Here is a 13468-nt window from a genome sequence, read left to right on the forward strand (position 1 = left end):
GCGGTTCAAGACATTGTGTTCACCGTAACAACAAGCAGTTCCGGTAACCTCTCACTAAGTTAAGGTTCAATCTCTGGGACACCTTAGCCTAATATTGATGTATTATGTTTTCTCGTATTTCGTCGATATGTTTTATCATTCATGTGGGGGATTGTTAGAAAAAACGGCTTTGTTATACCAAATTTGCATGGACTATGTTTTGATCTCTAGACCTATTGCCCACTACTTGTTTTTTCATTTGAATAGATAAAACAATAGTCCCACATAGACTAAAATCTAAAGAGTTTTAGACATAAATACCATAGAATTAGCTAACAGGGCATGGCCCTTGGGTCATTAGACTTTTGTGTGAGGGGGGAAGTCCTAGACTAGGGCAAGGTTGCCTTTCGGTGTTTCGCATAGAAGCACGCCGCCGCCGTCCGTCCGGTCGGTCGGTCGGGCGGGCTCGGGTTCGGGTGTGGGTTTGGGTTCATTAGATCCTATCTTTTTGCTAAAACTTTTGGTACGTGTTTTACACACATGTAGAAGAATCTTCTTCTTTGTCTGTACATGTTTGTCTTGGCTTTCTTGTCTGTACGTGTTTGTCTTGCCTTCCTTGTCTGCACATGTTTGTCCTGGCTTTCTTGTCTGTACGTATTTGTTTTGGCAACACTGTTTTTAACCAACACACTGCTCTAAGCCTGACAAAAGCAACACTGTTTTTAACCAAACATTACCAGTATTTCTGTCTTACACATGGTTTTGTTGCATGCATTTTTCCTCTCGTTTGTAACGTCTTAAACACTATATAAGAGAGGAGTCTTGAGCTCTTTTGATAGACAACAGAGAAACATCTCTTCTTCTGCTCTCCCTCTGCTTTCAGAAAATAAGTTTTTATTTCTAGTTTCTCTGTTTTTAGCTTTTGCTAACACTGCCAAGTTCTAAGTGTACTCTCTTTATATGCTACATTGAGGGGTACTATCAGTAGTTGTATCCTGGAGGTGACTCGCTAACTGCTATAGCATCTCAGCGGAGTAGCAGGCGATATTGCCTTTAGGACAGCGTATCGTATACGTGCCTCTACATTTTCTGTGCATCTCCAGTAACATCGGTTTGAGCTAAGTATCTTCTTCTCAGTTACATTATTAGTTCATTCTCCCACATTTAGACATCTCAGAAACCAGCCTAAGATGTTCCCAGACTAGTAGTACAAACGGGACATTGAACAAATATGATCGCAGTAATCACAAACAATGATCTAGCAAAATCCTATAGGGCTGACTGCTGAGAAATCATCAGCAAGCTAAAATACTTGAATTATTTTGGAAGGAAACTAGAGACAATATACAACGGTCGTAGATAGGAGGAAGAGAAGAAAAAGAAGGAAAAGCCCGGTTTCAAGGACAAGCTCGGTTATCGATAAAAAGTGGTGGGGGATTCAGTTTGTTTGTTTAGACGGCAACCTGATCTGATCATATATCTGCATACCCGACTGACAACTGCCGCAACACAGATTTGTAGAGAGAGACTAGACTCTACATGAGAGAGAGGGAGAAGGGAATAGAGATGCAAAGGTAGAGTCATTTTCGATCTTATTTAGTGATCAACGACAACAGTTGTTCTCACAAGTCACGACTACTGATTGATTCTTCTTATGATCATCTCTGTTGAAACAGAAACAACTATAACAATAATGCAGGAAGGAATTCTTGCGGATGGCACGCGTTACTGCTGCATATTACATTGTCAGTAGTGTACTGAGAGGAGACTCGGGACGTTTCCTATGTCTGTCTAAACTAGTGGTGGTACCTACCATCTATAAATAAAAACCCTGAAATCTCAACACAGTTTAACCCAAACAATGAAACAACATCAATCCAAATTCCAAAAAGCGTAAATTTATATAATTAAATAAAAGCACGAGAATGGGAATATCGGATCTAAAGTGGACGGCGTATGTAGATATGGTCCTTTCATCAAGCAAACCAAGCCATTTAGGCAAAAGATTTGATCCAGATCAGAATATTTTCTTCGATTTTGTAGTTTTATTTGGAGACTGTCCAAATCTCGAGGAACTTTATGATTTCATTCTTCTCGAGGAGCTTCAAAAGCAAAAACATCAACAGCTAGCGGTCGGACCAACGTTTGACGAGTAGGAGTCATTGTTAAATTTGTTTGACTGACCCAATCAATGAAGTATCATCTACTAGATAGACTGCTGAGCCAAATCACGTAAACAACAAAAACCCTAGCTATCATCTGACCATCAATAAATGAGTTTTGTCTCAGCTCTGTTGGTTTATTTTTAGCAAGTATCAACCATCCTATTTCTCGGGATTTATGCTAATTAACGAAAACCCTAATCATCATCATTATGGGAAATTCGGTTTGTACAAGTGATCAATGAAAAAGAAAAGATATCATGGTATCTACCTACCTGGTTTTACCGAAACTAGAACTGGTATCCAGTACTTCCATGATTAAGTAATTAGGAAAATAGTGGCATGTAGTCAATTTTATTTGAGACATATTTGTTGACGGGATACCTGAATCTATACCGAGACTCAAAGGCAGTGACGGAGATATGATCAACACTAAAGAGGGGTCAAAAAAATCGACGGTATACGTAAATTAATGGAAGCAAATTTCTTGACATAAATTACTAACATAATTATTTACATAGTTTCTTCGTTAATTGGGATGAGTGTATGGATGTTAATCATCAAGATGAAATAAGAAATAAATTTGAAAACAAGGAAAGTATTATCAACCATTCATCCACTTACATCTATTAAGTAGGAAATTGATGTTAATAGTGGAGAAGTTAAGCATAAAATTAAGTAGGAAATTGATGTTAAGGAATCCGTTTCGAATTAGTTATTGAGTTTTATGTGAAAATATGAATAACTAATTTGTCCCCATTTTTCTTTAGCTTCTTTTTGCCACCGTTTCTTAACTCATCCATAGGCAATCTTATACGAATGTTATATTACAAGATTGCACCAATTTTTCTTTAGAATCCAAACGACAATAAACAATACGATATGTTTTTCTTATGAAATCGAAAATCCTACAAAAAAGAAAAGAAAAAACACAATCCGAGACATATAACACCACCTTCTATAACTTTGAAAATCAACCGTTTAAAACTAACGGTCGAAATTAAAATCGGTAGAGGTAAAAGGTTTGGTGTATCGAATTGTGCTCATTTTTCGTAGGAATCTAAAGTTTACGTATCATCAAAATATTAGCTTCAAATCATTCAATTTCTAAGGTAAAATCAGCGCAAATCTGAAAAGAGAGTGTCCAAGTAAGATTGTCCATGGAAGATGATCATAAATTTTGCGTTTCCTCCCTTCCCAACATTGCTAATTAGCTTTTCCTCCCCAAAAATATTGAAATTAGTGAATCCTCCCCTCATTAGTTTTTCCATCCACTACTTGGTTAGCTGAATCAACGAAAATATACGCGTGGCAAAATCACACACGTGTCAGATAAAGTACCAAAATACCCTCATCTATTTCCATAAATTATACCAAAGACATAATCCCATTCACAACGAGATTGATTTTCATCGATTGATTTGTGAGCAACAGATACAGGAAACACCCAAAAACTATTACTATGAATTCTTGGGTTTGATTGATGAGAAGATGTTGATTAAAAGGAAGGAAGATTCGACTTCTTCATAATTGTCTCTTCTATTATCCATTTGAACGGTGTCAATAGAAAATCAAATCATTTGATCCCTAATTAGGTTGAATGAGAGAAAATTGTTCTTCCCCTTTTCTCTTAATTCACCCCCATTTTTCTCTACTGCTGTATGAATCCAAGCTATTGTTGGTTATGACTTGGAGAATGGAGAGATTCAGACCAATTAATTTGAGAGAATCATTAAAGAAGACTAAGATTTAGAGATACAGAATCAATGAAGAAGATGGGTTTTGAATCTGGTGATGTAGTCAAGAATCAGTGAAGAAGAATCGACGCTGCCATGAAAGGAATGGATGGGTTTGTCCTGAATTTGATGTTGCCACAGTGCGTCTGAGAAGAAGTTTCTGAAATTGAGCGATTTTTTTTTACAATTGAATCGATACATGTATCTGCTTCTACATCTGTAGTATGGGTTTTCACCGATGGAGGTGGTAGTGCTTGATTTGAAGATGATGCTGGTAGGTTTTCTGTGTTTGAAGATGGTGCTGATAGGTTTTTGGGTCTTTTAATTTTCAAATTAGGGTTCTTCGATTTTAAGGAACAACATGATTTTGGTTTTTCTTAATGAAGTTTTTTTTTTCTGTTTTGTTTTGCAGATTTGGGCTTTTCAATTTTATACCTTCCTTCAAATCTCTAAAGCCGATATTAATTGTTTCCACATTCTTTATACGCCGTTTAAAGAAGAAGAGAAAGCTAAACGAGGTGAAGGGAAAGGTAATTGCGTACTGGTGCCAAAGGAGGAGGAGAACATGTGGTGTGGTATTTTTAGAGGGTATTTTGGGAAGATCACGAAACATGGTGTACAATCTATGCCACGCGTGCATAATCTACGCCACGCGTGCACAAGTACTGACCCAGTTAACCGAGCAATGGATGGAAAAACTAACAAGGGGAGGATTCACTAATTTCAATCTTTTTGCGGAGGAAACGCTAATTAGCGATGTTGGGAGGAGAGGAAACGCAAAATAATCCTAAAATTTATTATTCAAGATGACCTGTGACAAGTCTAAAGTAGTAAAAGTAGTAACTAAAATCTTGTAACCTAGTCTAAAGTAGTAAAAATGGTAAAGCCAATCCAGTTGCATCTTTTATAGGTAATCATTCTACATTTTCTGATCCTGTTGTTAACCCAGAGATGGTTCTAGCAGAACGCTTTAGTTATGAACAACATTAATGACCATTCGTAAAATTTAACGAGAGCGTAGATAACTCATAAAAATCTCCAAGAAATAACACCTGGGAAAATATATTTTTGAGGTTTATCCTTTACCTTGTGTTTTTTTTTTGTAGGTTTCCTTCTAGGTTTCTCTGGAAGGAAATATAAATACACAATTTCATTCTACCCATATTCAAATACTTTTTCTTATTTTTAATTTACATCAGGATGCATCCAGTTTCATCCTTGCTATTTTTTAAATTTAAGTCAGGATGAATTCAGTTTCATCATTGCTATTTTTTCTGGTGTCCATTTCACCCATACTAATTTTTACTCGTCCATTTGAACCATGTTTTAAAAATATTTAGACGAATGACCCATTTTCCGATATAAATACACAAAATTGGTTAAAAAGACCAAAATCAACAATTCCTGGGGTGAAATGGACAGTTAGATTTTGATACTGTTTAAATGGACAAAAATGTAAAAATAGGCAGGATGTAACCAGTTTCATCGTGCCCATTTTTAAATATTTTTTCTTATTTTTGATTTACACAGGATGTATCCAGTTTCATCCTTGCTATTTTTTAAATTTAAGCTAAGATGAATCCAGTTTCATCCTTGCTATTTTTTTTTGTCCATTTCACCCAAAATATTTTTTACTCGTCCATTTGAACCGTGGTTTAAAAATATTTGGACAAATGACCCATTTTCCGATATAAATATTAATTTGTTTTCACTTTTATCAATAATTTTTTTTTTGTTGAAAATCTTTCTAACTATTGTATTGCACAATAAGTCTCAAATAACTCATAGCCTAGCAAATTTGTGCTCCAAAAAAAAAAGAAACCCTAGCAAATGCATACCAATATAAGTTCATTATTTTCCCATGTCGCAACCTCCGCTCGTGTGTGTGCTATAATTAGTTTGATCTTAACCAGGATAAGGACGTGAGGACCATCGAGTAAGAGAGTAATCATGTCGATTATTTGATTGATTACCAAGGGTCCGAAAAAACAAATGGCTTAATTTAAGCCATAAGTTTCGCGAGGGGCACAAACATACACGCACAAGATCGAAGCACAAAAGAAGAACCCGGTATACATTGTAACATTGATGCGGAATAAGGGTAGGGCATCATCATCATCAACTTTACACCTGTGGCTACTTGAAATGAGCTCTGATTGAGAATTCATAATCATTGCCTTTGAACACAAAGAATCTTTAGCAAATCAATAACCCTAAATCCTCATCCATCATTCTCATTATTATATTGATTTGGAAAGGGAAAGATTGGATACAAAGGAAAACATTTCTTGACACTTTGAGACCCAAACTTTTGATGTTATGTTTCAACGAATTTTAAGAAATATTTAGACTCTAAGAATATGCATAAACATAATCGTGTTCTTGCAATATTTGAGCGTGAGGCATCTTAGACAGTACAATCCCTGAAATCTCAAACGGAACCTTGAAGCACAGTTCTGTGATTACTAGGTTTATCCTTCGAGTCCATTTAAATATTGCACAGTTAATTCTTCTCAAGAAAAGAAAAAACATTTGCAGTTAACAATATATCGTTCGGGCCACCACTTAGTCAACAAAAAAATATTTTAGTTTAATTGGTAAGCAATCTTTGTTATCCAAAGATTTAGTGTATTCTGTTTTCTAGTAAGTTTTTGTTGTAAGCAAATTAGATGATTTCTCTGCTTGGATCCTTATTTTCAATATCTTTCTAAATGGCAACTAGCATAATATAGAAATTGTGGGAAAACATGATTTTCACTTTCACCAAGAGATTTGTATTAATTGTTTAACCTGAATATATTTAAAATTAAAGAAGAAATTAGAAGAAAAAGAAATTCTATAAGCACCATGTTAGCAAATTTCCGTGCATGATGGGATGCGAACCGTATGATATTATGACAATTCGATAGTTTTGTACTCCCTAGTTAATCAAATCAAAGCGTATCCATACGCAAAAGGCGAGCTGAAGCACAGTGTTCCCATAATATAAGCAACGCTAGTACAAAGTAACAGCTTATCAAATTGATTTGATTGTGTTTTGAGGGTAAAATTTAGAAGGGTCTAATTGTAAATATAATTATATGTATTTTCTACTTCTCTCTGCTCGGGCCTAAAATCCACTTCTATAAGTTCACAGCCAAACGGCCCAAACTCATCCGAAACCATTTTGTGAAAGGACAAGTGGTTTGTTTAGTTTTTCACTACCATCATCACCACTATATATCTCCCATCTCCAATCCTCTTCAGATCTGCTATACTTGTTACACCTTCACTACCCAAACAAAATTTAATAACTTAACAGCATCAGATAGATCACACAAAACAAAAACATTGCTTTCAGTCTCTTTTTTGACTAACCCACTCATCTTAATTCCCTGTCCACTATATCTTCAGATCTTCTTTTCTTTTCTTTTGTATTACTTCTTATTAATCTACATCTACAAAAAAAAAATGATACAAGAATTGTTGGGCAGTACAGGACTGCTAAGTGATGGTGGTGGAGGAGAAAGGAAATATCCATATTTTCATTGTGGAATTGAAGCTGGTTTACCTAATACAACATCTTCTTACTCCACACCAACTAGTAGTATTCCCAGTACTCCTACTACAACTGCTGCTACAACAATGACGACGACAACGGTTACAGCAACTGGTGCTACTGATACTACTACAACTACTCCTACAAATAATACCAATCCTAATACTCCATCATCAGATCAACCAAGTTTGAGATGCCCAAGATGTGATTCACCAAACACAAAGTTTTGTTACTACAACAACTATAATCTTACTCAACCTCGCCATTTCTGTAAGACTTGCCGACGTTACTGGACTAAAGGCGGTGCTCTCCGTAATGTTCCAATTGGCGGTGGATGCCGAAAAAACAAGAGCTCTACTGCTTCTACTACCACAGCTAGTAGCGTTATTCCTTCCATTACAGCAGGTAAAACATCTACAGCATCTGGTTATGTTGTTGGTGGAAATATAATAAAAAATTCTTCAGACAATAACAGAAATGGTTTTGAGTTTGATCATCATAGCCAAACAAACCCAATTTTATGGTCTTCATCAGCATCACCACAAAATTCATCTCAGCAGTTGTTAGCTTTACTTAGATCAGCTTCATCTTACTCTCAGAATACAAACCCTAACCCTAACAATAATTGTCATGCTAGTGCTGTAAAAGATGAAGCAGGATTCATGATGGGATCATTTATGGGTTGTACTTCTGAATCTGCATTAAACACTACTACCAGTGCATTAAACACAAAAACCCTAAATATAGATCCATTACTAGGTCATCAAGTGAATCCTATTGGTCTATGCGGTAACAGTTCTTTCTGGAGGAACAATCAACAGCAGAACAATTATTTGTTGCAGCAGGATAATAATAATAACAGCAATGAAGTGCGTAATGATAACACAAGTGGGATTCAAGAGCTTTATCAGAGACTCAGGTCATCAACAAATTACTACAACAGTAGTAATACGACGGATCATACATCAGGTTTATTCATGAACATCAATATTGGATCATCAGCACCATCTCCTTCTATATTGGAATCAGCTCCTGTTGCTTCTGTCGGTGGAGTTGGAGATATGGGTTACTCATGGATGAATCCTCAATTTTCTTGGTCTGATCTTCCTACAGCTACCAATGGTGCCTTTCCTTAGGACTCTCTCTCTCGTTTTAATTTAGTGTTGTGCTGATTTAATTTTGGGGTTTTGGTATATGAGTATGTTTGTATCTTTGTTGGTTTTTCTTTCTTTTTATTTTAGTGTGGTTTGTGTGTTCTAAGTTCAAACATAGTTTGTTTAGGTTGTGAGAATGTACCAAGCAAGAAATTAACCTGAGAAAAGAAACAAAGCAATTTCTAAGCATATTTTGTTTCAGATGAACTTGTGTCACATGTAATCATATCATACTTTGGTTTCAGTAATGAGTCAATTGTCTAAACTTGGTTATAGAGCCACTCATTAATAATTCTCTCTAAATAATCTGAATATGATCATTAGACCGTGGTTAATTAACAAATCATCTCTAGTGTTGTTTTGATCAATAACCTTATATATTTATTCAAGCGTTTGTTGCTTTCTTCTGTATAGATCTGCATAGAGAATAGAGAAGATGAGGAAGCTGGTGGTACTGGTGACTGTAGGAGTGAGTACATTGATGATGGATATGAGATTCCTTTTACTGAGTAATGTTATGACAAAGTGATGAATAAAAGGGTTAACGAAAGCAGCCTTTTTCAGTAATATAGAGAAAGAGAGTTTTTACTATTAAAAAACCAACAATATATTTTGATAGCTGTGAGAGAGCCTGACTAGCAAGCTAGGGTTTTCAACTCTCAATCCTTCTGCAACCCTACTAATTAACCCTTCTTCAATCCCTTGAAAGTAGAAATAAATTAACTTAATGCAACGCTTTATTCCTTTTCACTAATCTAATATACTTGTCCTAGTATTCTACACAAACTTTATGTGATAATCTAGTCATAATCTTTGGGGTTTCATTTCAAGAAATTTGCACAGTTAAATTCTTGTATATGCTCGGGTTCCTATGAGATCCTAGTGAGATGTCCTTTGTTTCTTTCCTGGGTTTTTCTCTAGATAAATCCAAGCTCTCTAGATTTTTTTGTGTGAACCCATCGAGATAGAGAACCGGGAGAAATCTAGTGAATAGAACGTGGCAGAAAATGTTAGGAGAATAAGAAGTTCTTTTCTTGAGAAAAATTGGCCCACACCCACTGTACCTATACAAGTTAAGTTCGAAAATTTGAAAATTTTGCTGTTTTGACACTCCTATGTTTTCTTTTTGATGGAAGGTAGTATTTTGCAGTTTTTGGGAATGGATTCTGGACATAAATATGCAGTACTTTGTTGGCTTCAGTGGATAATTCTTGCAACATAAGAGTTGCCCTTACGCTTTCATCTACAAATGAAATATTTTTCTTCCTTTAGAACATTGACAGTGGCGGAGTCGTTTATAACTTTTAAGTTATCATATCTTGCTTGATTCTTGATTACACCGATAGATTTCGTCAATCATACCAAGAATACAGTCCGTGTTTCTACGAGAGTGTGTTTATAAGTTAGCCACCTTTACTTGTCATCTTTGACAAATATTCCTTTACACCAATCCCATTGTGATTGAAATTTTGGCTTATATACATGCCAAATAAGTATGGCAATTGTCATCCCAACTTGCTACTTTAACGAGAGATGACCAAAGAACCACTGTAAAAACTCCATATATTAATATATTTGGGACCTAAGAAAATTATTAATATATAGAGGTTATTAATATATGGAGGTTATTTTATATATGATTTTACAAGTTGGGACCAATTTTTTTTATTAATATATATTTTTTTTGATACTAAAGCTGGGATTTTATTGATTAGATGTTGTGAAGAAAAAAGCCTTCCTCGATACATTTTGAGATATAAAATCGAGTGCTTCAACTCTAGCTTTTCTAGCTAGGGCATGAGCAACACAATTACCTAACCTATTAACTAGCTTGCAGAACCAGAAATTATTACTGGAAAATTTGTTCTTGACTGCAGAAATTAAATGTTGATTAAACCAATGCACTTGTGATTTTCCACTATTGATAGAGTTTACCACATTTGCACAGTCCATCTCAAAAATTACTTTCTTGAAGCCTCACTCCACCACCCAATCTACTTCCATAACTAGAGCCTTGCATTCAAAATGTTCAGCTCCCACATATGGATCCACTTCTTCCTCCAATTGATAGCCTTTAACTCCTACTGCCTTACCTGCATGATTGCGCACAATTAGTCCAACACTGCCTTTCCTAGTTTCAGTCATGTAAGAGGCATCAACATTTAGTTTAACATATCCTTCCTCTGGAGGAATCCATTATTTGAAGAGTATGTTACATTTCATGTTACCATTAGCAGAAATAATAGTAGAATTACATTGTTGTATTAAATGTTGTATTCTAGCAAGAGTAATATTCTTGTTAGGCATGGTATCCTGAAAAATCAGATTGCATCTGTCCTTCCAGATATATCAGACAATGCACATTAATTTAGTCACACAAATTTCATTTCTGTAGCCATTCTGTACTTCTTCACCTGTAATAAACCAAGAAATTATCCAATCCTGGAAGGAATTTAAATGCTGGATAATAGTAGTAATGTCAACATTAACACCATACCAGATGGTTTTTGCATATTCACATTCAACAAGTAAATGACTAAGGGTTTCAGGATGATGATTACACAGTTTACAACGAGGTTCAATTTCAGTGCAGTAACTAGCAAGTTTGTCTCTAACTGGAACAATGTTTTTTAGGCATTTCCAGATAAATAGTTGAACTCTATGAGGCACTTTATGGTGCCACAGATGTTTCCAAATATCCTTAGGAATGTTATCACCAGCAATGGAACTATTCACCGAATTGGCACAAAGGGTATTGTAAGCACTTTTTACAGTGAAATTACCCTTTATGCCAGGCTTCCAAATCAGATAGTCTTCTCCTGAAGAAGGAATAAGCATATTTAGGATAGCAATAGAGGTATCATGATTAAAAATAGAATAAATAATCCGTTCATTCCAAATTCTAGTACCAGGTAGGAAAAGATCACACGCTAAATTGTAAGAAGCTAGATAGACCCACAATTGGGACAGGTGGACTAGTGAAACCAATAATCCAATTATCAAGCCAAATATTAATTTTTATGCCACATTGAACTATCCACATAGAGTATTGTTGCACAACCTCAATACCAACATAAATACTTCTCCAAAGCCAAGAAGAATCATCCTTTAACTTATCTAGATGGAGTAAACTACCATTTTTACCATGTTTAGCTCTAACAATTTGCATACAAAGAGAAGTTTCATCATTACAAGCTTTTCAATCCATCTTAGTTAACATAGCAGTGTTAAATTGTTCAAGGTTTCTAAAACCTAGACCTTCTAAAGATTTAGGTATGCTAAGTTTGTTCCATCTTATCAAACAGAGGCCTCTATTACTGTTATGACCCCACCAGAAGTGAGTTTGAATAGCTTCCATCTGATCAATCATTGTCTTAGGAATTTTAAAACAGCCCATCTGATATGTAGGCAAAGCATTTTGGACATGTTTAACCATGGTAGTTCTGGCTGAATGGTTCATAATTTTTCCTTTCCAAGTTTTAAGTCTAGAACCAAAAGATTGAATTAGAGGCCTAAAAGCATTGGTCTTGTTTCTCCATATCAACAAAGTAACATCCAAATAAGTATCATTGTCCTTCATTTATGTCATTTTAAGCTCTCTAGCAAGAATGTCTCTAGAACTAGGACTGAGATTATGACTAAAGTAAATACTTGATTTTTCTAAGTTCAGCACTTGACCAGAAACACTTCCAAAGTAATCAAGAGTATTCATAATACCAGCAATATTGTGCATGTCAGCTTTAACAAAAATGAGAATATCATCAGCAAACATTAGATGGGTAATACCCGGAGCATTCCTAGTTGCTTTACTCCTGAAATTTGATGATTAGTTTCAAAATTTAATAACATTCTAGATAAAAATTCCATACAGATAATGAAAAGATAAGGTGATAAGGGGTCACCTTGTCTGATGCCTCTAGATGGTTTAAAACCATGGGTATAAGAACCATTTAATAGAACAGAGATATGATTTGTTGATATGCACTGATTTATGGAGCCACATAATTTCTCATCAAAACAAAACTTTCAAGAATTCCTAGTAAAAAAGGCCATTCTATTCTATCAAATGCTTTAGAAAGATCAAGTTTTAGAACCATAGTACCACTTTGACCTTCTTTGTGCTTCATAGTGTGAATCATCTCATGAGCAATAATTATGTTGTCATGTATATCTCTACCTGGAACAAAAGCAGCTTGATAGGGGGAGATCAAAAGTTTTAAGTGAGGTTTAATTCTATCAGCCATTATCTTATAAATAACCTTATAAATAGTGTTACATAAGCCTATAGGTCTGAAATCTACATGTTTAGTAGCATTACCAGTTTTAGGGATCAAATTAAAAAAAGTTTATTGAAAATAGTTGGCATAAAACCAGTTTCAAAGAAACCCTGAATAGCATTAGTAACATCATGACCAACAATATCCCAATTGTGCTTATAAAAACCAGATTGGAACCCATCAAGGCCAGGAGATCCCCAATCATTCATGTTCTTAATGGTTTGAAAGATTTCATCACTAGATGGTATTATATTGAGCTGAGAATTATCATGAGGAGTAATAACAGTAGGGATGATGTCAAAAGTAATATTAGTAAAACTAGGATTAGAAGTTTTACTAACCTGCTCAAAGTGGTTAACAAGCATATTAGCAATGTCCATATCATCATTATACCAAACACCATTATTATCACATAAGCATTCAATTTTTTTCCTGAATATTCTTCTATTAGCTAAAGTGTGAAAATATAGTGTTTTGATCAATTTCAGTGATGAAATTGTCCCCAGATTTTTGTTTATAAAAACCAACTTTAATGCTAAACCACTCATCTAGCTTTCTAGTGAGAGTAACAATGTTATCATGTTGATATATTGGGTTTAGATCATTCTGGGCTACCTCAAGT

General features: G+C 35.1%; 1 protein-coding gene across 1 annotated transcript; it reads left to right on the plus strand.

Annotated features, from left to right (window-relative positions):
* Positions 1-7058: 7058 nt before the first annotated feature.
* LOC113289369 (dof zinc finger protein DOF1.4-like) lies at positions 7059-8850 on the plus strand. Its single transcript, XM_026538607.1, has one exon. The coding sequence runs from the start codon at positions 7328-7330 to the stop codon at positions 8549-8551; it is 1224 nt and encodes a 407-aa protein (XP_026394392.1). The 5' UTR covers positions 7059-7327; the 3' UTR covers positions 8552-8850.
* The last annotated feature ends 4618 nt before the right edge of the window (positions 8851-13468 follow it).

The sequence above is a fragment of the Papaver somniferum genome, chromosome 6 (assembly GCF_003573695.1).
Source record: "Papaver somniferum cultivar HN1 chromosome 6, ASM357369v1, whole genome shotgun sequence".
Lineage (NCBI taxonomy): Eukaryota > Viridiplantae > Streptophyta > Magnoliopsida > Ranunculales > Papaveraceae > Papaver > Papaver somniferum.